General features: G+C 54.1%; 10 protein-coding genes across 10 annotated transcripts; 4 read left to right on the top strand and 6 right to left on the bottom strand.

Moving 5' to 3' along the window:
* Positions 1 to 633: 633 nt before the first annotated feature.
* On the top strand, positions 634 to 1,137 carry G647_03769 (uncharacterized protein; the record flags this gene model as incomplete). Its single annotated transcript, XM_008728114.1, has 1 exon — positions 634 to 1,137. The coding sequence occupies one exon, from the start codon at positions 634 to 636 to the stop codon at positions 1,135 to 1,137; it is 504 nt and encodes a 167-aa protein (XP_008726336.1).
* Positions 1,138 to 1,727: 590 nt separating this feature from the next.
* G647_03768 (uncharacterized protein) lies at positions 1,728 to 2,888 on the top strand (the record flags this gene model as incomplete). The annotated part of the gene is made up of 1 exon (XM_008728113.1): positions 1,728 to 2,888. One exon carries the CDS (start codon positions 1,728 to 1,730, stop codon positions 2,886 to 2,888), a length of 1,161 nt encoding a protein of 386 aa, XP_008726335.1.
* A 1,363-nt stretch (positions 2,889 to 4,251) lies between these two features.
* G647_03767 (uncharacterized protein) lies at positions 4,252 to 5,865 on the bottom strand (the record flags this gene model as incomplete). The annotated part of the gene is made up of 1 exon (XM_008728112.1): positions 4,252 to 5,865. The coding sequence occupies one exon, from the start codon at positions 5,863 to 5,865 to the stop codon at positions 4,252 to 4,254; it is 1,614 nt and encodes a 537-aa protein (XP_008726334.1).
* Positions 5,866 to 6,409: 544 nt separating this feature from the next.
* On the bottom strand, positions 6,410 to 7,961 carry G647_03766 (uncharacterized protein; the record flags this gene model as incomplete). Its single annotated transcript, XM_008728111.1, has 2 exons — positions 6,410 to 7,612; positions 7,668 to 7,961. 2 exons carry the CDS (start codon positions 7,959 to 7,961, stop codon positions 6,410 to 6,412), a joined length of 1,497 nt encoding a protein of 498 aa, XP_008726333.1.
* A 765-nt stretch (positions 7,962 to 8,726) lies between these two features.
* G647_03765 (uncharacterized protein) lies at positions 8,727 to 10,781 on the bottom strand (the record flags this gene model as incomplete). Its single annotated transcript, XM_008728110.1, has 1 exon — positions 8,727 to 10,781. One exon carries the CDS (start codon positions 10,779 to 10,781, stop codon positions 8,727 to 8,729), a length of 2,055 nt encoding a protein of 684 aa, XP_008726332.1.
* An 893-nt stretch (positions 10,782 to 11,674) lies between these two features.
* Positions 11,675 to 12,462, bottom strand: G647_03764 (uncharacterized protein; the record flags this gene model as incomplete). Its single annotated transcript, XM_008728109.1, has 2 exons — positions 11,675 to 12,361; positions 12,418 to 12,462. The coding sequence occupies 2 exons, from the start codon at positions 12,460 to 12,462 to the stop codon at positions 11,675 to 11,677; spliced, it is 732 nt and encodes a 243-aa protein (XP_008726331.1).
* Positions 12,463 to 13,701: 1,239 nt separating this feature from the next.
* On the top strand, positions 13,702 to 14,376 carry G647_03763 (uncharacterized protein; the record flags this gene model as incomplete). The annotated part of the gene is made up of 2 exons (XM_008728108.1): positions 13,702 to 14,093; positions 14,145 to 14,376. The coding sequence occupies 2 exons, from the start codon at positions 13,702 to 13,704 to the stop codon at positions 14,374 to 14,376; spliced, it is 624 nt and encodes a 207-aa protein (XP_008726330.1).
* Positions 14,377 to 16,174: 1,798 nt separating this feature from the next.
* Positions 16,175 to 16,792, top strand: G647_03762 (uncharacterized protein; the record flags this gene model as incomplete). Its single annotated transcript, XM_008728107.1, has 1 exon — positions 16,175 to 16,792. One exon carries the CDS (start codon positions 16,175 to 16,177, stop codon positions 16,790 to 16,792), a length of 618 nt encoding a protein of 205 aa, XP_008726329.1.
* Positions 16,793 to 17,544: 752 nt separating this feature from the next.
* On the bottom strand, positions 17,545 to 19,156 carry G647_03761 (uncharacterized protein; the record flags this gene model as incomplete). The annotated part of the gene is made up of 3 exons (XM_008728106.1): positions 17,545 to 18,588; positions 18,640 to 19,002; positions 19,061 to 19,156. The coding sequence occupies 3 exons, from the start codon at positions 19,154 to 19,156 to the stop codon at positions 17,545 to 17,547; spliced, it is 1,503 nt and encodes a 500-aa protein (XP_008726328.1).
* Positions 19,157 to 20,114: 958 nt separating this feature from the next.
* Positions 20,115 to 23,585, bottom strand: G647_03760 (uncharacterized protein; the record flags this gene model as incomplete). The annotated part of the gene is made up of 5 exons (XM_008728105.1): positions 20,115 to 20,300; positions 20,372 to 22,144; positions 22,200 to 22,422; positions 22,633 to 23,087; positions 23,334 to 23,585. The coding sequence occupies 5 exons, from the start codon at positions 23,583 to 23,585 to the stop codon at positions 20,115 to 20,117; spliced, it is 2,889 nt and encodes a 962-aa protein (XP_008726327.1).
* Positions 23,586 to 24,717: the final 1,132 nt, after the last annotated feature.

Raw genomic sequence — 24,717 nt, 5'->3', positions numbered from 1 at the left:
AGATCCTCATTTCTATCACAGATCCTCATTTCTATCACAGATCCTCATTTCTATCACAGATCCTCATTTCTATCACAGATCCTCATTTCTATCACAGACCCTCTCTTTCAACCATGGCTACAATCCTGAACACGGAGGATCTTCCAGCCGATCCACTGGAAGATCTCAAAAACAAGGCTGCCGAAATTCCTCTCGGTGACCATAGCGACCTGATTGAGTTATTGGATAGTCTCTACGAGAAAGTTATCAACGTTACTACGCCCAATTACACGGACCACACGATAGCTGGAAATCCAGAGTCAGACAAGGCCCGAGTCACACATGATCAAGCGATCGCACTGATGGACGGCTTAGAGCCTGACGCACTGGACATTGTGTTGAACTATGTCGACGAGGAGCAGGGCCAAATTTTCGCCGACGAAGTCGTACGGGACGTCCGCCAGGATGAAACGAAAAGCTATGAAGCTTGCCTCAAGACCCGCCAGAAAACCCAGGCTGCCATCGCAGCAAGCTTCGGCACCAAGACTGAAGAGGAGAAACGACAAATTGCCCACGCAGCGAGAGATGAACGGAATACTTTTCGCGAAATTGTTTGAGAAGCTACCAGGCAAGACGGCAGACAAGACCGTTGAGATGGGAGTGAGAGGCAAAAGGAACTACGTCAGCAAGTTCCAGGATATCTTCCGTCAGACCGACCGGGTCGACGATCGAAAGCTGGAGGTGGACAATGTCATGCGCAAGCAATACGGGCTGCAAGGACCACTGAGCTGGTCCGAGTTCACCTTCTACGCGTGGAGGCAGCGTGTCAGGGATCAAAGAGCAAATAATACCGCCAACGTCCTGGATACGTTGCAGGCAGTCAAGGCTGGATCGATCGCCAACGAAATCACCAAGGCGGTTATGAGGTACTGCTACGACCATGCAGCGAAGCCTCCGCGTTCCAAGGACCAAGTCGAGTGGACTATGGAGACGCACGGCGACCTCTTCGTGGCGCTTCTCGGCACGCCGAACGCGCTGGGCGCGGGCTGGCTGCTGGCTGACCACAACGATGAGCTTGGAGGGTATATCGTGGACAAGATCATTACCAGCGGCGTTGACGGAGGATTAAACATCGTTTTTAAGAGTGTTAAGGGGTGATCCGAGTCATAAGGGCGACTGGTCACACTTCTGTCACGTCCCCGTCTGAGTCTCTGGTGCGGTTGTGTCTCTCGAACCGGTGGGACTTGAAGCTGAACAAGTTGTCGATTGTGGAATGTCTGGTAGAAATACTCTCCTTTATCCGTGAATATATTCTGGCTTGATTTCGATTGTGGTAATAATCGTGATGATAATTCCAGCCACGACACTGTCTCCTTTCTCCGCTGCTCTGCAAGTCCAGCCTTGTGCTCTGCAAGGAATTTGCGTCATTGACTTGGCAAGGCTGTCACCTTCAGTCATTGTCTCGTCTATCCTTCGCTTTTACCTCGCGCTTGATTTCAGTCGATCAGCAAGATGTGAAGATGAGGCTGTGGGTCGATAAAAGCACTGGTCTATGATATCCCGCCAACTTCTTGAAGCAAAAGTGAGATTACATTTCGTCCATTGGCTGGTGCCTAAGCTTTTCACCTGCTTCTCACTCATCGCTGATCCGAAAGGTTGACAAAATCCTCACTTCTTCTCCATCAACATTGATATCGTCCTGTGTATTGTGCTCGCCTGGTAAATCTAGATTACGGCCGTCATCAACCATGGCCAACCGCTATGTTCCACCCGCCCTCCGTGCGAAGGGTCAAGGCCGAGAAGATGTGAGCACTTCGCGCGCCGACAATAGCAACAGATCCATGACCACCATGTCCACTTCTCCAGGTCTTCGCGGTGGAATCAGCGCGTACGGTTCCGGCGATTCCTCCTCTCCACGTCTCCGTGGCGGTGATCACAGCCCTCGACCACTGCCTAGGGACTCCGAATGGATTCCGGACGAAGATCTTTACTCGCTTAGAGAAATTCAACATTACTTCTGGCCTGAAGAGGACCTGGGGAATGGAGTTGGAAAGAGACAAAGCAAGACACTTCACGACTCCGCTGCCACACCCGGAGTTCTTGCCTACGTGTTACTCTTCAAGGACGCAAACCCACGCTGGGAGACCGATGGTATCATTTATACCAAGTCAAGCCTGGAACTGTTGCCTGCACAGCCGGCCATTGGGGCGAATAACGCTGCAGCTTCAGCTTCAGGTCTTGACGTCAAAGTTGGCGACAGCAACGACCCTCTACCTGCACAACTGTCGAACACGCGTCCAGGTGAGGCGCATGCGCCCGAAGCAATCAAGGAGAACCATATCCCCACTGCCATCGATGCTTCAGATGTCGTCTCCGGAGCTAATACAAAAGAGAGGCACGCCATTGCGGTCTTCTCTCAGGTTCGCCGTCCACCTTACGACGCTGACTCCACAAAGATGCGCACATTCAGATTTACGGGCTACTTCAACATCGCCAAACTTCAATTACTTCAGCCTCATTCGCCCGAGCTGCTGAGGATGCTGGAACAGAAATGGACGCTCACCAACCCGCGTACGGGTCAAGTCCGCCATAGGCAGAGAGATGCCAAAGGGTGGGAGGAAAGCCTCAAGTTGAGATGGGCTGTGATCAAGTTCGAGAAAGATGACAACACAGACGCAGTGCGTGGCAAGCCACAAATCGCGAGACTCGAGGATGATGAGGGAGACGATGTCAATGAGAAGAAAGGTGTCAATGAGATGCTGAGAGAATTGAGGATGAAGGACAGTGGTGCAACAAATGAGATTCAGCAGGCCAACGTCGACGTGGACAGGAAGTCGGCGGAGGAAGTCCCCTTGAGCCAACAGAAACAGAAGCTGGATCCGGATCGACAATCCCAATCTGAGACTTGAGCAGCATTCATGGTGGCGGAGGACCGGACGAGGAATGCACGCCAATGACCCAGACAAGCAGAGCAGCAAAATGGTTGACCATGATATTGATACTGTGAGGGGTATCCTGGAATGAAATCAATGCAAAGGCGCAGACTCTGGCCAGTCTACCAGGACGGAAGCTCGCAGCAGTAGTGCCTACAAACGGCGGCTCGAGCTGCCAGGCCTTTACCTTGGAGGGACTTCAACTCGTCGTACAAAATACGATCGACGGAGTGAAGTGTCAAGTGCCCTGGGAAGGCAGCCTCTGCGCGATCAAAACTTGAACCCTCACCAAGCAGGTGTTCCGTCTTGAGGGGGAGATAGTTGTGCAGAGCGGCCACCCCGGTCTGTGCCTCCAGCCATGTGCATGTGTGAGCGTGCGCGGACTACTTGAAAGACACTGAAATGGAAATGCGACCATCAAAAGATCAAGTCCGTGTCGAAAAGCGGTGACCTCTTATCGAGGGATCGATCAACCGTACCGACCTCCCAGTCGCACCAAGCAACATTGAAATCGGAGAACTGTTGACTGGGCGGATATGTGCAAAGACAGGGAAATCAAGGGACAGCAAGATCAGGATCAAGACCATAGCGATCTCTTACTGTAGCAACTTCCCACCCAGCCACGCCTTGTTCTCTGGTTTCTGTTCTTGCTTGCCATTTTGCCTCTTTCTCGCCCTGTTCCTGAAATACCCATCCATACCCCACGGGGTATGGCGGACGTTAATATATATCGATCGAGCTGCCCTCTTCGCTTCGGCCATCAGACAGTGACAGTGACAGTGATACCCATCTCCCTGTTCTCTGCCTCAACGATCACTACCTTCCTTATTCGTACCCTGTCTTTAGCCAACTCGACTTGACACGACTCAGCGGCATTGGCGTTCCTTCAACCCATATCTGCAGTAGGTCACAGTACTCTCGGACGACTTCCCAGCTCGACTTAACCACGCCCACACCCAACTTGACTCAAACATATTGGCTGAATATATTCTAGATCCAGGACTCGCCTCGTGCCCGATAAACCCCTTTCCGAGTCTTGCACCTCCCAGGACGAGCCTAGAATGTAGGAAGCCCACCGTAGCCACTATACCTCACTGTAGTGTACTGTATATGAGTGGGTGGTAAACGTCAAGCATCAGGCGGTAAGCGTCAAGCATCAGGCGGTAAACGTCAAGCGTCAAGCATCAGGCGGTAAACGTCAAGCGTCAAGCATCAGGCGTCGAACATGTAGTAATTATCCCCCCAGCCTTGTCGTCACGTCGCTTCTAATGTGCCAACAATGAATGCATCCTTCCGTCTATTCACAATCGCAGGCTTGGGCTATCCATTATCCGTCGTCTCACTCTGTCTGTCCGTGGTCGACACTTCTCCCGCCCTGCGCACTCCACTCGATAACGCCGCCTCCCACGCCAGCACAACTGAGCAAAACACTCTTCGGCCCATCCCTCACCCTGGCCACCTCGACGCACGTCACGGGCGCAGAGAAGACGAACTCGTTCAACGGACTCGCGGCCGCCACCATCCTCCCCGTGCCGGCATTCCAGACGCCCACGCGATGATTGTCCACATAGTCCGTCGACGCGGCGACCACGAGGTTCAACTCGGGATCGTAAGCCCAGCCCAGACCGTAGTGGCTCTGGCGCCTCGGTACAGGGATGTCGAAGCACACCAAGGGCCGGGACTGGCGGTAGCTGTTCGCCCGGGGCAGATGGCACTTTAGACAGGGTGGTGGGGTGAAGCGCAGGTCGTACACGCTCGTGCTGCCTAGGCCGGCGAGCAGGATGTGCGAGGATGACGGCCCGACCCCGTCCGGCAGGGCCCGCATGTTGGTGATGGCGCTGGAATGTTGGATGCGCGTGGACGCGCCGACGCGCGCTTTAGAGGCAGGCGGTGGCTCTCGCACGTCCAGGAGCAACATCTTGCCGGACCGCGTGCCGCACATCAGCACGTTGTGGTCGAGAAAGTGCACCTTCATCACGTCGTTGGTCCCGTCGGCTTGGTTGAGCGGGTACTGTGTACAGTCGTGGCGTCGCGGGTCCGTGACGCTGACGTCCATGAGCCATACGGAGCTGCCCGTCGCGAGTGCTATATTGTCGTTGGTGGTTTCGTGACCGCCGCCACCGGCAGCGGTAGGCCGCACGGCGAGGTCCACGATGCGGTTGTAGAACGCCGACTCGTTGACCCGGTCGTCGACCCGGCCACTCCACGACGGTGATGCCGCGCAGGAAGCCACTTTGACGCGCGATTCCTGCGGGCTGCCTTCGCGCGCGCTGCTCTGCACCCAGGCCATCATGCCGCGTCCGACGGACACGAGGGCCTGGACGCGCGCCACGCTCGCGATCGTATCAAAGTGCCCGCGCTTGAGCGAGTACAGCGGTCCCGTCGACTCCGGGTGCGGCGTGCTCCGCCAGGATCCGTCGTCACCGGGATATCGCTGATCGTCGTCGTCGTCGAAGAAGGGGTTCCTGTCGCGATACAGGGCCAACATCCTCGCGCTGCGGTGGTAAGGAGACGGAGACCATGTGAAGTCGCCGAAGAGGGTTCCGGAATCGTGGTCCACGGCGAAGCGGCCTGAATTAGGGGTGATGGAGGAGGCGGAGGAGGAGGCGGAGGAGGAGGAGGAGGAGGCGGACGCCCCGCCCAATGCGTCCGCGCCATGGAGACTGGCGGCGTAGTATTCGGCCACGCCGGTCCTGGCACTGCGTCGCAGGTCGCCTAGTCGTCTGTCGAACGAGAGCAGTGGGTGGTGTAGGACTTTGGACCTCGTCACCGTGGTGGCGAGCTTGGCGCGCCGGTTTCGTTCCACGCGCCGTTGGTCCTTTTTGATGACCGTCTCGGCCTTGACGGCTTGACGGCTGTATTTGGACCCCGTGGGCGCGACGTGGTTGGCCTGGATCTTGAAGTATCGGTTCTTTTCCGCATCGAAGTAGAAACCTGGAAGATCGGGTGGCATTTCGTCCTCGTGGGTTTCAATGCACTCATGAGCCTCACTCTGATGCGTGCCTCGTAGTGGAGATGAGATTCCTACTGCCGTGCCACTGGTGACGGCTTCATGTTGTCTGGTGTTGATCGCCCCGGGCCGACATAATTATCAAGGCTGAGGTCTGAGGTTGGTTCAGCAGACCGCAAGAGGTGATTGGAGAGGAGAATATGGAGGTTGTGGAGGACGGCGTGCAAACAATTCCGGCTGCTCGACGACAAGATGAAGTAATTAATTCACCGTCCAGACTAGGATGGGAATAAAGTACCACGGGGGTCAAAGGCAATGTAAGCAAGAGATAGAGACGAAATGACGTAGAATTTGACAAAGTCTGGTATAATTGATAGCGGGATCATCATTCAACCAACGTCTTGATTAGAATTTGCTATGACCAACTCAGAGTCGACGAACATCTTCTCCCAATCTCATACAGATGGTCTTCGATGCTCCTCCTGCGCAACCCCGCCAGCGTGAAGCCCACGAATCTGTCCCGGACACAGCTGGCCATACTACTAACTCAAGGTCTTTCGAAAAAGTCGTACAAGCCTGCCAGTTGCGCACCTTCTGATTCCGAAGTCGAGATGCCCTGCCTCAGCTGGGCTGTCATCGCATATGGGTCTTCAGCAACAGCTGCCCTCAAGAAAGAGAGGCCGCGATCTACCAATTTGGTGATAAGGATGCATTGGGTCTCAGGCTCAGGAACCGATCCAGCCTCCCTGGTACAAAACACGCATTGGAGATCTTCGCAAACCCACGTTTTCCAAAAGGCGCAATTGATGATTTCTGCGCCATGTGATAGGTATGCTGACCGCATGATCCGGTCGTCAAATCTCTTCGTTTGCATGGTCCTGTACTTCTGCACAAAGCCTTCCACGATGCCGTTCACGGCTGACAAGTGACCACCCACGAGTTGGACTTTGCGCGTCAGCGCAGCGACTCGCAGACATTCCAGGTGAGCAAGGAATTGGCTGACGTCCCCATTGACCCCTCGACCTGTTGTATTCGAGAACTCCCAGTCGATAACAGCAACTCCCACAGGGCCGATGCCAGGACGGAGGTCAAGCAACACTGCTCCAGTCCAGCAGTCGCCCAGAACGAAACATTGTTCCTCTGGAGGACATGTTCGGAGAAAGTCTGCTTCCACTGCAGCGAAGAGCACCGCTGCTTCTGCATCATCGAGCAGCGAGGGGAACTTGAGGAGCTGCGACAGGAGTGGCTTGATTGCATGGTGGTGAACGAAGCTTTTCAGTTCCGGCAGCGAGGGGAAAACATGTGCGGCCACTGGGTCATCACGACCGACGTCCTGTGAAGGAAGAAGTCCTGTCTCCGTAATGGCGCGGTGGGTGCCAGGGTCATGCAGGCGTGCAAAGAAGCTACCAAGTTTCTCACCAGTGTCTCGATAACTCTGGATCTCGAGAGCCTCGAGCGGACAACCTAACCTAGGGGCACATGTGGGTGCCTTCAATGCCGCGCTAGAGGACCCGGGCGTGAATCCTCCCAGGTGGATGAAGACCTGCGACATGTCTGAAAGACGTCCGAGGTCCGATATAACCAGAATGTGATTACCATGGTCGTAATGAAGGAGTGTTGGGACCATGACTCCTGACTCGACCAGTATCCAGTGGAGAGGTGCTGCATCGCACTCGTCCGACGTTGGCGGTGATCCTTTCCCGCGCGCAGAGACTGGGAGGAATAAACGAAGGGCGGCAGCTTCTATCATCTGCTTGACGTTGAGCCACCAACCGCAAGAACGAGCCTGCAGGACTAGAATATACCTGGCGTTCTTGAGACATAGGAGCATCCGTACCAACACCAGCAATGAAAGGGGGCGCATGCTTCAAGATGAGCGTTTTCTGGTCTGCGAATCGGCCGTGACCAGGTTCGAGGTCGCCGTCTCCCATCTTCAGATTCTCATGCCGCTGCGGTATTGGCAGCCTAGCAGATGTGGAAGCAAAGCCCACTTTAGTCGCTCGTGCGGTGACGTTCACAACGCCACCGGCGAGCTTGTCGATCTGATATTCATAAGTAGGATCTAGCCTGGCCAGACAAGCCGCGAAGTCGAAGTCCATGGCTTCATCCCTCCAACCATCGCCGACGGTCGATACTCAAGAAGGATCGCGACCGGGAGCAGGAGTGTTGTGGCTAGAAGGTGTGTCTCGTATCTTCACGATTGGCGAACACCGGCTTCCTTTGATAAGGTCCGGTGCCGAGCACGTCCCGGATGGTAGTAATGCGCCCACGTATCCCCGGCTTCGGCATCGGCGTGGTGACGCCGCCTGTGCATTCCCCGCCGGGCTCACGCCCGGAGGATGAGCCCCCAGCTCGTGTCTCACCCAACGCCTGACGGTGTTAACGGCCGACTGTCTGTCCCTCCTCCCTTAGTGGGCATTCGGCACAACGATGGTGATCATTTTCCAAGTCAAGCGCGATGGTCTCGCGTACATGAAATGACGGGCATGGTCTGATTCATTGCGATTTCACTCTGCAGGAAACTAGACGAAGTCTCCAACAGTCCCGAAAAACCCAGAGTATGTCAACCAAACCTGCTTCACATCTCAAAAGGTTAGGAAGAACTCCGGATCTGGTCTCAGTTTCAACCCCATCAATGAGACAGTTCACTTCACCAAGGCTGCATTCCTCCGAGCCCAGCCACCAGCGACGACGAGCTTGAAGATTCGTTTGGGGCCGTCATAGCACCGTGAACGCTCGTGAATTGCAAACACCCTGGATTCGAACTGATGGCCTCTACTACAGCTGCTCTCGAGTTCCTCCCGCGATTTGTGGTCCCAGACCTGGTTTACCCGGAGCGCAGAGCATCAGTTCAGCTACATGCTCTACAACAGTCTAGTCGTGTTGTATAGACGATTCCCCGTGTCCGTGCCGCCGCGGCCCGTGAACTTGTTTTCCGACAACCGAAGGGTGACCAGGGTGATTTGCTGACCTCGCATCATGTCCTTCAAGTCCTCGATTTTTGCGATCGCCGCATTTTGCACAACCCCGGCGATGATGACGATACGCACTGCTTTGCACAGAGTCTTCAAGCGACAGACGAAATCGATGACTGTCCGGCCACTATTCACCACCGAATCGACCAGAATGACGGTCGACATTTCGGCCACGTGTTTTGGTTGAAGGTCATCAGGCCGATTTGCGTGTAGAAAAGATGCCGCCGGAAGAATATCATTGACCCCTAAGGCCATGGGCTCGCCGCCACGCATCAGCGCCACAACCAGCGTTCTCTCTTGCTCTGCAATGCGGATTCCGGGAACTTGATGTCCTTGTACATGAGAAATCATATACTCTTCGACGCCAAGTAGGTCTGGCAGTGTGTGCAGAGCCAGGTACTTAGCTGCTCGTTGATGAGCTTCACGAAGCAACGGCCCGCTGCTGGCCGCGTCGCGCATGGCCGTGGCCAGAATTTTCGAGGATCGCATCTCGGTGAGCTGAATGATATTCAGCACGGGAACAGAGTATCCAGGGAGGACGGAGTTGAGGAAGTCAGGGTCGCTCAGGTGCACCAAAGGCAAAGCGGCGGTATTCAGGCGGGGAGGAGTATCGCGTGCGAGGATGGCTTGATGTGCCGAAAAGCGGCCCTCGCGGATGGCCTGGGCAAGTTCCTTCTCCATGCGTCGGCTGCGTGTCCGTTCTTCGCCTACGATGACCACTGCCCGGTCGGCTTGGGCAAACATGGCTAAATCCAGGACGCTGTCGCCCACGGCGACGACAAACAGGTGATGGCGCTGAAGACGAGCAACTAACCTGGCCTTGACTGTGGCGGTAATAACTTGATTACTGCCACTAGTAGTAGAGACACCGGTCAAGGGGCCTCCTCCGATGACCTTGACCGTGTCAAGCAAGCCGTGTCGTTCCAACACCTTCTCCCACACCAAACGCAGGCCGCAAGTCACGACCACAGCGGCGCACTTGTCGCTGCTCCGCAACTTCTGAAGAAGGGATGCCATGTCGGGATACAAGGATATCTGTGCCGCAACATCTGAACATGTTTCGGTGAAGGTCCCTTGATCAACCGACTCTTCATAAAGCAGAGCGATTTGGAGGAATGCCGCACTCGTGTAGCCCAGGGGCCCGCCGAAGACAGCTGTCAAGTAGTCTCTCTTCGCTGGGACGGGGTTGCGTTGATGGACGTGCTCCCAGAATAAGTGACCCGCGTCCGCCGCAGACAACGTCTTGTCGGCGTCCAGAACGAGCGCAGCGACGAATGGCCTTGCCTGAGACCGGATGATGCTGTCCAGCATTGCTTCGGCTTGCAGGATGTGGCTCTCCTGACGGCGATGGAGAAAGGTCTCAAGCAGCTTGGAGACTTTCGGGATTGCAGGGTCTTGGTTCAGAGCATAATAGATAATACCACTCTCGTAGCAAGTCGCCCTCAACTGCATCTCCTCCTCTTGTTGCCATCGTCGCAGATGCTCCACCGACAGCTCAGGGCGCCTTTTGCTGTTGTCATTGAGGCAACGCTCGTGGATCACCTCGGCGGGGGGTTGGAGATAGATGATATGGGTGTAAGTCTTGCGATCCTGCTGCGTCCACACCGAGTGCCCTTGGTCGACTGCGCCCGGCCAGAACATGAAGTGTCCGGTAACGATTGCTGCCTTGCCATCGTTGAGGCAGTCCGCCACGACAGTGCTGATGGCGAGCTCACGGATCGGGCGCTTTTGAGCTTCATCGAGGGTTTTGAATGCCTCGAGGCCCGCCGGGACCATTCGGGAGATTGCCTCTGAGCCCTCGACGAAGATGTAGTTGTTCCTGTGGATTTGGCTCAATGCGTTCAGCAAGAACGATTTCCCGGAGCCTGGGAGACCGTAAATCCCAATTACCGCCGGGCGGCCAACAAGCGAATTATTGAAATCGACGTTTGGTTCTGCTGACATTTTCAAAAGCATAAGAATCGTTCAACAAGTCACACAAGTCTCACAGTCTCACTTTCCAACACAGAAGGAGTTTTGTAGTAGGTGCAAGCTTGGGTAAGTAAGACGGCGGTAGATATAGGACAATTGCACCAAGGGGCAGTCTGCGTTTCATGCCCCATAGGGATTTTGACGAGGCAAACCACAGACTTTGTTGTGCGGCGTCTTCAGCGACTGTAGAAATGATCAGACAGCATGCATGGCGCCTTCTGGTATACTGTACCCTTCTGTGTGGCTTTGGTAGCAGACATGGATGTTTGGTATGTGTTGAAGAGACTTCATCTCCACACAGTTGACTTGCTACGTCAAGCACCGATACCATTTTCCGATTGAGCCAGATACCCATGGAACTCGCCGCTCCTGTCGCGAGTGCTCGGGCGCTGCTGCCGCCATCGAGCAATTGTACCTGGTCACCGGTCGCCGGAGGCATGCCGTAAACCACCAACTCTGCGATGTTCGACATCTGCCATCCTCGAAGCTAATCCTGTCGGACTGTACTCCGTACCGACCTCGCGACCAAAAGGCAGACCGAAGAGCAGGATACAGGACATCGTAGCCCTACCTCGATCGAGGACGTCGCAAGTACAGCAACATTGCAAGTAGCGTATGTAGGGAGTAGAGCATGTTCAGATGCAGTACTTGTGAAAATGTCGATCGCAGGTGAGACGAGCAGGACGGTGAATTCCATTTTCGGTTTAGCCTAGTGCCGCTTTTGCACGAGTCATGACTGGAACCTTATTGGTCACGCTCCGACTCATGTTCCGACTTTGCGAAAAGTCGCAACACGGCCCGTCGCCTCAGACTCTGACCTTTGCACTCGCACTTCTTCGCTGCACGTCCCCATCTCCGGTCACTCGTCACTTCAGGCTCCCCCCTGGGTGGACGGATGAGGCGATGCGAGCAATGATCGCAGTGACCTCTGTTTCTATACGATCCCTCGATTGCTGAACGCCCTCCAACCGGGCCTTGTCTTCCTGGATATGTTGCTTCCGCGCTGCGATTGCCCGGGCGATTTCCAGGTATTGTTGAATCATTCGACCACAGGCTGCTTCGCTGTCCTTGACCTGTGCCGTGAGTTTGACTTCGTCTTGCTGCAGCTTGGCATCCTCTTCTTTCAAGACCTGCAATCGAGACGCGAGGGGCTGAAGAGACATGTGCACGTCGACGGAGGCGGGCGCACTTTCTCTGACATTTTCTGTGTGTGGCCCTTTGTGCTGACCTGCCTCGGATGGCGGTTGCAGCTGCAATGTTGCGCCACCGACATGATTCTGCGGCTCTATCCAATCTCCGGGGGGGCACGACTTAGAAGATCTCCCTTGATCGGAGCCACGTTCGTTGTGCAATGCCTCTTTCAGTTTCGTGGCGTGGGAAACAGCCAAACGCCGTCGGACCGATGTGTTCTGTCGAGGGTCAGAGTTCCCGGAAGCTATGTCCTGCTGTCGGCCACTGATTCTGCCACCATCGATATCCATGGAAACTGCTCCGCTGGTTGTTTGTGACTGCCAGCATGACCCAAAAGGATCGTTACCGTCGGCTTCAATTTTCTGTAGTTTCCAACTCAGCTTCTGAAGGTCATTCCCATTTGTTGGAGTGTACTTACGATCCCTGTGGGACAATCGCGTCCGTCAGGCTGGAAAGGCGACATGTTTCCTGGATGGTGAATATAATTCACGAGAGAGGCTGACCCCAACCGGTGACCGCTGGTTATCCTTTTCTGAGGTGGACCAGGTTCCAGGTTTTGAATGGGCGCTTTTTAGCCAAATAGCTTTGAGCAAAGCTTGACCCTATTGGACAAACGACACGAGTTGCCTGGACTGGATTGTGCTGCCATTCAGGTGTGACTAGATAAGATCATGGCCCAGTCGTGCCAGCATCGACTCTAGACTTGTATCACTCTCCGTCCCACGAAAGTCTTCGTCACAGGAGGGAAGTATGGCCGAAGTCCCCGAAGAGATCCTTCATGTGAGTATCCATCTTCGAGCTGCTATTGAATTGGTTCTTACTGTGAGTGATCTGGGTACAGTGGATCGGTGCGCAAATTTACGAGTTCAAGTCACTGGTAGAGAGGCTTCATCGAGACTGGCCTCCCGATGACTTCGACTCCATCCGTAGACAGTTGCTGAGATATGCGCAAGCCATTCAGCACATTGTGGATGCGTCTGGAGAAGGCGATGTCGATGTCACTCAGCCTTGGGACCTTGTCCTTACAGCTGCAGACCTTACTGGATCGAATTTGCCAAATCCTTCTCCGACACTTCCGCACTCATTAACTGATTCGCGACTTCTACATTACGGTATTCCCGACGCCGACTGCGAGCAGTGGGCAGGAGCGTGTCTGATAGACAACAACCTGGCCGGTCCAGCTCTGGGAGTTGTACCAAGTCGACTGACTCCGCTTCAGCTCACAGATCAGCGTGCAAAAGACTCACGTAAAAGGAACCGGTCGGATGAGAGTGGCATCGAGCATGCACGTCCATCGACAACGATCAATCCTGCTCTGCTCCAGCGCAAGCCAACATCTCAGACTCACTGCTTTACGGATCCACAAGTCAATCCAAATACTTTGTCCAGCTCTACGAATCGCCAAAGTGCTACTCTCCCGCCGACGCTATATCAAACAGACCACGTTCAGAACAGTGACGACCACTTGACCCTGTGCCGAAGTACACCACCTAGAACCGCTGACCTAGATGCGTCTCGAAGCCTAATCGGTCGCCCTCGAGGGCGAGCCGCAGGACCAAAGACATCATGCTGTGCACTTTACAGGTCGATCACTGGTCCCGGCGCGCGCGTGCGGCTCATTGAATTCATTTCTTTCATGCGGGAAGCGCCCTTCTCACCTGGCATCCGATGTGGGTCCACCAGTCTTGCAGAAGTTTTCCGAATGTTGGATAATCTATGCCAAGTGCGACATGCCCAGGTGCTGTGGCGACGAATGCTTCTTTTCCGTCTTTCTCAACATCACTACGAACTCTTCGAGGTCGTGGGAAAGGAACGAGAAGCCAGCCCCACAACTTCGAGAATCCAGCGTCAGGGAAGATCGGGAAGTGAAGTCCTGGACATCTTGACGCAGGAGTTGTATCCTCTTATTGCGAACCAAGAAAGCAACAAGTCTCTCGATGTCAAGGCATGGCGCGCGAAGTACTTGGCCAAGAGAAGAAGTGTCAGCAATCGCCTGCACGCAGCGAAGAACTGGAGAAAAGGCGTCGACCGGTTCGGATTGGGCATCCTCGTTCTGTTCCCCTTTGGAGAGGAGTTTACATCCCAGAGTTCCGAGTAGGTTAAGAGATCACGGCCTCCGTGTTCGCATTGACTAAAACAGGACAGGTACGAGACTCTGAAGGAGGAAGACTGTAAGAGTCTGTTGGACGTGCTGGAAAAGGAAGAAGGGGCCTTAATCGCTCCGTTGTCGGCACAGTTGACTCCATTTGTGCAAGCCTTGTGCCATGGCGAAGAGTTCACCCTGGCGTCACAAAATGAGCTGATCGTCGCTCTCAGCCCAATCGCGGAAAGTTCAAATGGCCAACATGACCGGCTGAGAGACGATGCTGGGAAGTAAAGAATCCAAGAGTCTGGCTTGTTACCTAACATGGGGTCATGACCATGGTCCCCTGGTGCAAAAGAGGACTTGATGAACCTGGACGTTTGACATGGAAATTCCGTGATCCGGTTCCGACACCAACAGCGTGCAATTCAGATGATTTCCATTGATCCCAGTAACGGGCCTCGGCTACCCTCACACGATTGTTTGGGGAGAGACTCTGTGTCTCATATCGCGCTTTCAGATAAGTCCGCTTCGTTCCGTTGGCCTCGCTGGCGTTGTCGGTCGACCTCCCAGGTCGACAGAACCTCAGCTTCAGCACTGCGTAGAAGACTCCTTGTTTCGCCACGCTCCATGATCGGGTCTCCTCTGGTGCGTAGCTGCAGCATTCCACTGATAAAGAGCGTCGAGAGCTAATCAGTCGTCAGCAGGTCCCACGCACGATTGATTTCGACAGAAATCACGCAGGGGTGATACATACCAGCAATAAGACGTTCAGCAGGCTCGCAACCAGACAAACCACTGCTACCGTGTCAAGCTTTTCTTGCCAGCGAGGCCCGCAATGTGTCAAGTATCCCGTGGTGCGCTCGCACGTGCGGGCGTCGCTCTGTCGGGAAGGAAAGGGCCACGCGCGATCCGCCATGGAATTGAAGCCGCAGCAGTGTAGTCGGTCTTGGATCGTTCGGACGGTGACATCGTTCTTGGATTGATACCACTGCTTCCATTGCAACTCCATCCGACACGCTGTGGTGGCATGCCCATACGTCTGCAGCAGGGACACGGCGAGGGCTCCGACGGCAAGGTCGTGCACCAGGAAAGTCACCGCACTGGGTACCCCGTTCTGCCACCGGCGAAGAGGGCCCTTCTCATGACTCACGAGAATGGCAGCTACAGCACTTGCCACGTTCAACAGGGATATCGCCGCCAGCGTGGAAGGGAGGAGAAAACGGTGGGTTCGAATCAGGGACCATCTGGTCTCGAACCTCGATCAGTAGCAAGAACAGACAAATGCGTTTTTGGGAGTGGGTTCGACGGACATTGAAAGCGCCAGGACTGCGAGTGCGAGTAATAACGTAGGCGCCTGTTCGCCGTCAGACGGCCCCTGCTTCAGCTGAATTTTGGATAACGTACACTAAAGCCCGCCACATAGAGTTGACGGCTATTCCAGCACATCTTGGAGACTTCTCAAGAGATTGGTATGGGACACAAACACCGCTCATGAAGAGGACGGTACAAGATGGTCGAACATCTTTCGACGGCGAAGAGAAGCGGTACAGCGGAATCAGATTAAGTAGTCTCAAGCCAGTAAGGAACGCAGTAGCATCACTGGCTAGGAACTCGACAATCAAAGAGCTCGGGAACTAGAGTCCGCCACTTTCTCAGCATCGAGTCGTCCTGGTAGGCAGAAGGGAGCGCGGGGCCGCGTCCCCCACCCTCACTTTGCAGCAAACAAGGCCAACGAATGATGAGTGGGTAGAAGCGAGCAAGGCGGCATCTCAACCCATGGGATGGTCACGCTGGGCAGGGCTCTGAATCGCCCGGAGTCGTTGTGAGTCGCCGATTTGAGTATACTAGTAATCTCAGCATGTCAGTATGTCATGATAACGGTTGGAGGTCCTGTGCTCTCCTCTGGTTGTCGGTTTTAGGTACCTACATGTTCCGGCAGATGGAGTGAAATAAGGCCTTGTCGGTATGGTTGCCACATCTGGAGCCGTGTAAGTCACCCACTCACTCGCCTGTCGACCAAGCAAACATGCCACAACGTCCATCACACCTCTCAGACGGCCCCAACAATTCTGTAGCATAGAGCCGCCTCATGGTCCGCTTCCCTTGCACAGCTCGGTTGGAGGTGGAAAGGAAATTTACCGCTCTCAAATGCTCTCCGCTACGAATCGATGGCGGCCACCCCCCTTTCTCGAGCCTGAAGGATCTCGGCCTCCAGAGATTTCGCGACATCTACTATGACTCGGACGCACGACTGTCGAAAGCAGGGACATATGTACGGCAACGCAACGGGCTGTGGCAGATGAAGGTCAAAAGGGGCGGGACATTTGTCAACTCCCGATCTCAAGAGCTGTCGGATCCGGACATCATCTCCAGCCACGTCAAGTCGCTCACGGGACGGGACAGCGCTGTGGGTGACGTCTTCGGACTCACGCGCTGGGCCGACTTCACCACCATTCGCCAAACGTGGGAAGCAGACCACGAGTTCAAGATTGTGCTGGACCAGACCGACTTTGGGCACTCGGTGGGCGAAGTGGAGCTCGAAACCGAGATGTTCATCCGGGACCAGGACCAGGCACGACACGTGACGCTGGCCATGGACGACCGAATCGACTGTTTCTTCCGCCGGTACGCATGGGCATTTCTGGTCGATCGGCCGGTCGGGAAGCTGACAGCTTACTTCGAACACCATGCTCCAGAGCGGGCTTGATACTCCTTTGCCGTGTTTGGCAAAGTCTGGGTTCTTCGAAGGACTCCAGAGCCGTTGTCAGAAGATATCGGCAAACCGACAACGAGAGACCTGAACGGAAACGTCTTTTTCTCAAACAGTGGTCGTCTTCTTGATGAGGCTACAGGGCGGCATTCACAGCACTACCATGCAGGTGCATGGGGAGAATGGCGCAGGGGACGCAGGACCCGGACGGAGTACCTATCGAGTATTTCATATGGCTTAGAATAGCCAGGAGACTAGGCTGAATTTAGGCTAGATCATAACAAAATACCGCTAAACTAGTCTAATGACTTCGATTATACGGAGTACGGAGTGATCCACTTCGAATCACCCTCGGATTCAGGTGTACGAGGTAAATCACCCCAGTTCGGTCCAACGCCCAGCGTAGAGGTGTACCCCGTACGACTTACCAGTTTTTGGGTGCCAAGATTCTGTATCAACGACCAGTCCGGCGCTGCTGTGTTATCTACACGAGACAGTGAGTGTTGAGGCGACACCTAGCAACCTCGTGGTGACTGAGGCGATCCAAGTGCATATATTCGTTCGGCCCCGTCGGTGGCCCAGACTACCCAGACCATGTGGCGGCATGTTTTCCATCGGTTGCTCACGTATCTGGATTAAGGGATGTCGCAAGTATCGCTCTTGTAGAAGACCTATAAAGTTGGACCAAGGCTGGACCATTGGTTGGGTCGCTCTAAAATCCAATACGCACGGGACCAACGGTCAGCCCATCACGCATCTTGATCTAACTCGTACTCGGCGACACCCAAGCCCCAAGTCTGTCCCATACCCACAACCCAGTCTCTAGCTACATTCACCCGCCACTTCTCGTCCGCTGCCTCTTCACTAGGGGCAATTGAGCCGCCGGCGCCAGATGCACGCACGACGAGCCTGAGCTTTTCCAACTCACCAAGCTCGCGGTATATTCGATCAGTCATACCTCGGCCACGACCCACACCATACGGATGAATCGCCCTTAAGATCGCCACAAGCCGTTCGAGGGTGAACGGCCGTGGGATACCTAGATTTGCGGCCGCCGAGAAAATGGACTTGGTTCGTGGTGATTTGGTCGGGGTTGCTGCTTCTTTAGTGGCCGTCACAGTCGGAGTCGACGCCGATTTCCTCTTCGTAGGCGTTTTGCGAATTCTCTTATTGCTCGAGCTAGAGCTCATACGCGAGAAGAGCAGCATGTCGTGCTTTTGTTGAGTGTGGCTTGCGAGGTAGGCGGAAACAAGAACGAGCGTCGGGAAATGCTTCAGGAGGGGCGGGTCACGGGTGGAGGGATTCGGTGGAGGTGACAAGGAGCCATCTTCACGACCGTCACGTTGCGATATCCTCGTCAATGTGTGGTGTAATGTCTCTTCGCCTTCCGACTGGAATAGCCCGCGATGGTGGACTAGGAGTCGAGAGAAGGTCCATGGTTTCGCGTTGGCCGTTGCCTCTTTGGGCGAGACGATTGGCTCGATGAACCGTGGCCATAGTTTGTCGCACGTCGACTGGAAAGCCAGGATCGACGTTGAGGACGTGCTTGCTATTAAAGAGTCGTATACCGTCGTGACAAACTGAGGATAAAGCTTCAATACTGCCGTCTCATCAATCTCGACAGCGTGATTATGTCGCAGTGAAAGGGAAAGATGTGGCTTCAGCCGAGAGGTAATGATGGAAATGGCTTCGGATCTGGTGTATGGTGGGAAGTGCACATATGGTACACCGGCCTTGTGCAGCATAAGTGGCCGGGGTGAGTTAACAGTCAATACAACGGCGAATCCAGGTACCTGGTGTGTCATGTCAGCGGTGCAACCAATTTCTCATACGTACGGACATACCATATCTCCCAGCCGTGCCAGAGCAGGGAGCAGGGTTGGCCCAGGCTGCTTCAACTCGTCCGCATCTTCAATCACAACCACGAATTTCCTTCCATTGACTCTTTCAAACAATTTGCGCAGGTTGCCCAGAAGCGCATTAATACTGTCCACCTTCTCGTATCGATCAATTTGTCCTTCATATCCAAGCGTGATTATGCATGCTGCAAAGATCTTGGAGAGAAGATGCCTCTGTGAGAGGCACTCCTTAGTTTTAATGACGGCGTGGGTGACTTCTCGTGCTCGCAGAACGTTGGCGATCACTTCTCGTTTGCTTGACTGCTCGAGGCCGTATGTGACGAGGACTGACGGACTGGGACAGACATTCTGCGTGGAGGGGTCAGGCAAGTTTGCCAGTAGTGGGTGGAGTGTGCAAACCGCTTACGTTGTAGTAGGTTGCCAGTTGCAAAATTTGTGTTTCGCGGCACGGACAATGCTGTCGAAGCAGGTCAAGTAAATCGGGCGGCAGTATGCCCCCCATTGCAATGGCCGCGTCGAGTAGGATGCCGTTGCTGAGCTGCGCTTCTTTCGATGCTCTTCCTCAGATGCGCTTCATGGGACGCGGAGGACGCGTTCCTGCCGAGCGCGTTGGCCAACACGACTTCCCCACAAGGTCACGTGAATGGCCCAAGCTCTGCGGGCTCCCAGCTTGTCCCTTTGCTACTCCATATACTACGATCAACAGAGCCCGGGTCTGCTGCGGCAGAAAGTTTAGTCACGGAGACTCAAGAGTGGCAGGCACATTGTTCATCGTAAGGTACAATTTCATCTAGCTGCGCTATGCTGTGCGGTTCTAGCCTCTGCTATGGTACAGGCCATGCATCTCCATCGCTCAAGCTGAAGACCATAGCCAAAAGTTGAGACCTCGGGTAAGTACATAACCAATTCTCCACGGCGAGTACATGGAGAATACACAGCGGTCGTTGCTGTCTCGGAACAAGCCAGCAACACCTCTGTGTTCCTGCCCAATCCCCAAGACACCGCTCGTTTCGAGTACAAGATGACCACGCTGGTGCCGGTGGACATATTTTTCATGAATTGCTTCCCTTCCAAAACAACAAAACAAAAACTTTCCAGCCATGTACCTATGGGGAAATGGGGGAAGAAGGTGCAAAATTTCAACCAAGCCATCAGTCATGCAAGAGCTCTAAGGTGTTTTTTTCTCCAAAACTCGGGTGTTGAGTCTCTGATCTCCTACCAGACTGGTGCTGGAGCGATGAATAGCCTCTGGGAAACCATAATACAATATTAGGGGCCGTGACGATTTTTGGGTCATAAAACAAGCCGAATGCTGTTTTCAGGTGTAGGGTGGTACAGTCGTGAAAAGGCAGCAATGCAGACGAGCTGATGCAGACTGCCGATCTATGCATGCGACGCAGAAAGGGATCTTTCAAAATTCATCATGTCGTGAATCGTAAGTGTGTCGCCGGCCGAGTCCATCAGATGACATTGTTGCCACCGTTCATGAATCCAGCGTAGCCGTTCTGCCCGAGGTCGTTGGCATAGTTGTTCGCGTTGTACATGTTGACTGTGGGATCCATCATGCCGTAGCCGTTGCCATTGCCGGCAATATTGTTCTCGAAAGTGTCGGAAGTACGCAGACCGTTGAATCCACCGCCAACAATCTGGACGTTGCGACGTTGTTCGCACGACCGCCCCCAAAGCTCGCCAAAATGTTGTCACTCGGACCTGGAACGGGCCGAGGGGGGGTGTCGTTACCAAGAATCTTGCTGGCGATTCTTCGACCATGGGGCGTCTGCTTGATCATAGGCAGAATTGGTCGGATGGCGTCAACAAGACGAGCCTTCGTGGCAGGGTCTACGTATTCCATGGCAGTTTGTACGACGTAGTTGGCGAAGGAGTCGCGGAGCATCTTCTCGAGCTCATTGCCCATGAACATCTCCTCAACCATCTGTCTCTTCGTATCCATGTCTGCTGTCCGCAGGCACTTCTCAATCACGTTGGAACTGAACTTTTGCTTGGACAGGGCTGCAACACGGCCGAAGAAGTTCTCGCAGAGCGGTTTGGTAAAAGCAGCCTCGTCCAGATCGAGAATGTACTGGACCACGTAATTGCCAAATGGATCTTGCACCAAGTCGAAGGCACAGTGAGTGATGCGAGCAATGAGCTGAGCACGTTGGAACCCCTGGGCATGGTCGATGCATCGTTGCAGGACACAGCAACCATGGCGATGGGTGCCAACAATGACACAATAATTGCCAACTGCATCGTAGATGAACTGAGATCGCTCAGCACCAAGACGAGTCAAGCATTTCTGGACGACATGATTGCCGTTCAAATCCTGGACAAGCTCAACAACACGAGGCGACAATGCTTGAATGATAGTGTCGACCTGAGATGGGGTGTGAACAAATTCAATCATCTTCTGGAGAGCCCGGGTGCCGTGTTGGTTAAGGGCGATGGTGGCCAGAGCAGGCGCAGCAGTGTTGATCAGAGTGGTGCGCTGATCCTCATTACAGTGCTCAAAAAGCTTCTGACAGAGATAGTTGCCAAATGGGTCAGTCATCAGCTCAATGATGTGAGGGCAAGTCTCGACAAAGATGGCTTGGATGTGCTCATCATTGCCATCTTCAAGCTTGCGCTGGAGATAACGACAGCCATGTTGATCTTTGCAAAGCTCATACAGGTTTCCACGGTATGACTCAAGGGGGACGTTGTTGAACCGAGCGTCGTCACCATGGTTGCGACGACCACCAGTACCAGACCGCTGCGGTGTCCCATTGTAAGCATTGTTCATGCCATAAATGCCTTGTCCCTGGGGGTACGTTTGAAGAGCTCCGGTGACCGCAGTCTGAGGATTCATCTGATTGATGTTGAAGGTTTGCATGTTGTACATGAAGGGTGGAGGAGCATATGCTGAAGTGGGACTAGCGAGCGCCATCATATTGTTCGAGTCTGAGGTACTGGTCAGACCTGCGTTGAATGGAGCTGCGCTCGCATGCAAGTTTGATGTTGGAGAAGTCATAGATCTGTCGTCCATCTTCACGGAGCCGCCGGCAACTTCTCGTGAGAGGCGGTTGTTGACTGCGTTGGCAGGAATACGACCTAGGCTGACGTTGTGGTTGTGGAACTGCTGCTCAGCCTGCGTCTTGGGAGGCGTGGGGGCAGTGTCCAGGCTCAGAGTCTTCTTGACAGTAGGAACGTCGTTTGTGGAGTAAGACGTCTGAAGAGATGTAGGACGGGACACGGTCAGATTTGCTGAAGGCAAAGGTGAGGCTTCTTCAAATGTAACGCCCATGGAATGACGCTGAGACTTGCGACGCGTCAGATCCGCAGGTCGGTCTGCAGGAGGGCTGCTAATGTTCAGGTTACTGAGAACAGGTCTGTACATAGACGAGTCGGTGTGGGGCATGCTCTGGTGAGCTGGTCTGTAGCGAGAGCCAAGAGTCCAGTCAAGGTCCGGGGTCTTGGAGTTTGCCAGATCCAGAGCAGCAGAGTTCGCAGAGAGCTAAGAAGGAGTCAGTGCCATGTTAAGGAGACGATGAAGACAGCGGATCTCTCACCTTCAGTCCGTCACTCGTCAATGTGGGGAAGGTATCGTCACCCTCGAGTTGAGCAAAGGCCTTTGCAATGGGAGAAGTGAGGTCAATGGCGTTCAATTTGTCCTCGTCTTCATCAAAGAGAAAGCTCGTCGTGTTTGCCAGGCCGAATGAATTGCCTCCAGTTCCGCTCACACTCAGTCGTGGATTGCGACCGGTGTTCACTGGCATAGAAAAACGATTTAAACTAGTCGGACAAGTCAGTTGTTTGTTATTGATCAGAGTCGGAAAAGACGGTTCAGTTGAAACAGAGACAATACCAAGGCGTCGCCAGATGTGATGGGGAGTGAATCTTATCGATCCCGTGATCTCGGAAGCGGAACAACGTTGATGCGAAAGAGATAAGAGAGCGGAGTGCAACAGTGAGCAGCAAGTGATGAAATAGATGAATACTTACGAAGCAGCAGCCCGAGTTGTGGGCAGATCTTCAGGGTAGTACTCGTCCTCGTCAGATCCTCTGCGAGATCCAGGAACAGATTTGGCCGATGGTTTCTGAGATTGACTGAACATGCCGTTGCCAGATAGTCGGTTGGCGGGCGGAGATGTGACTTGAGAGCTAGATTGAGACATTCGCTTGCTGAGACCAGGAGGAGAAAGAATACTGTTCGTGGACAATCGGCTAGAGCGGGAGAACCGGTTGCTGAAACCACTTTCAGCGTACTCAGGAGGAGTAGTTGGCTCGCTGACCGGACCGTTGAGACTGATGCGATTCAGATGAGTCGAGATCCGGTCCAGATCTTGAGTGCTGGCCCCCATCTGAAGACTTCGTTCCTGCATTTCCAGGAGGCGCAGCTGCTCTTCAGCCTTGCGCTTCGCATTCTGAATGTCTTCGAACATCTGTTTATTCTTCGCCTGCTGGATATTGCTGTCAGCCTCCATCGCCACCACGAGATCCCAACCAAGAAGTAGATATCGCGAGTATATGAGGGAAGCTGATTATGTCAACGGGATTTATAGGCCGGATGGTTGTGGAGGCAGCAGACATCGGCATCTGAAACTGACATTCGCTTCACAGCCAGCGCGACACATTACAATCCTCATTGTTTCCAAGACACAATAGCACAATCTTGACTGGTGACACAGGGACATGTGACGTACCGCGGTCGAGTTCACAGAGGGATACTGTTGTCCAAATGGTCTGGCCACAGACATCTTGCTCGAGTCGGTCGTGAAGCGACGCTGAAGGCCGCCGCGAGCATCGTTGGAGGATGCATGCATGTTGGAGAAAAAGGGGTTCTGTTCTCGCGAGGAAGATCCGTTTGAGCTGTACGGACTCTCTGTGTCCGGGGATCGTAGGTTTGGGAAGCGCAGTTCTTCCATGCGGCCACTCAAAGCGTTGGAGAACGCCATATTCGAAGACTGCACCGTGCAACTGTTAGCAAGGTCGAGAGACAGTGTCCATCTATTCCAGTCCAAGCAGACACCTCTCGCATAATCGTCGTACATGTGTGGCCTCGAGGAGCACTCGAAATTGCTCGGATTTGAAGCACAGGCCATATGACAAGTGGGCACGCGTTGGACTGGACTGCGTTCCCGGATGCACACCTACCTAGAAAACGCCAAATCGAAATGCAGCGCTTTTATAGTCGTTGTCTCAATCGGCAGACCTCGTCGTGTCCACCTAACGTTGTGGGTACTCGGTGTGCGCGTGGTCGAATAGCGAGGAAAGGGAGTAAGAAAATACAGACGCAGCCACACTGCGTGCGTGCTGGTGGCAGCACGGCGGTATGTGTATGCTATAATGACAGTGATACAACAAGAAGATGGCACGAAAGGAAAGAATGTTGGTACAACGTGGTCGAGGTGAAGTAGGATGAGGCACCTCAGGAACGGGTTCGAGTCTGGAGAGAGTGCCAGAGTAGCAGTGGAGGTTGGATTCGGCTTGGGCTTTTTGAGTGCTCGCTTTTAGGCAAGCGCCAAAAGCCAGCGTGGGTACTGTGTCTCCGCCTAGACGAGGTTGTTAGGTTAAGCCGGCCCCAGCGCGGGCGTTGCGAATGGAGACTTGCCTCTGCCGCTACTGGTGCTTTCCTTCTGGTTAGCCCTGAGCTAATCCCAAGCCGACCAGGCGCGGAGCAGTCGAGACCAGGGCACCCAGATAATTGAAGTTCGAGGCCTGACGTGGTACTGCGACTGTGTCGTTGGGATTGCAGATGCCGTTGGGAGAGGGTAACTCCTGTATCGGCGGACACAGACAGTTCGCTCCAACTTATAGATATAGTACGGTTCCAGGTCCTCGTTGCAGGGTCCATCAGCAGATAAAAGGGCTTCAACAGAGCATTAAGATAGAGTTGCAAGGCAGCGGCTAGCCTGGATAGTGGTTTGGGGGGATGCGTTTACAGCAAGACCTGTGGCAGCATATCCCCTACGCAGCAGGGGAAAGCTAAACCGTGGTGCGTGTCCCCCAGGTGGGCATGCCGCGAAAGCGACCAAGTGGTGAAAGCAATCCAAGCCTGAAAGGAAAACGCCTCCCATCAAGTTTCGA

The sequence above is a fragment of the Cladophialophora carrionii genome (assembly GCF_000365165.1).
Source record: "Cladophialophora carrionii CBS 160.54 unplaced genomic scaffold supercont1.3, whole genome shotgun sequence".
Classification (NCBI taxonomy): Eukaryota; Fungi; Ascomycota; class Eurotiomycetes; order Chaetothyriales; family Herpotrichiellaceae; genus Cladophialophora; species Cladophialophora carrionii.
The sequence above is the reverse complement of the archived record's forward strand: the minus strand, read 5'-3'. Positions and strand labels throughout refer to the sequence as shown.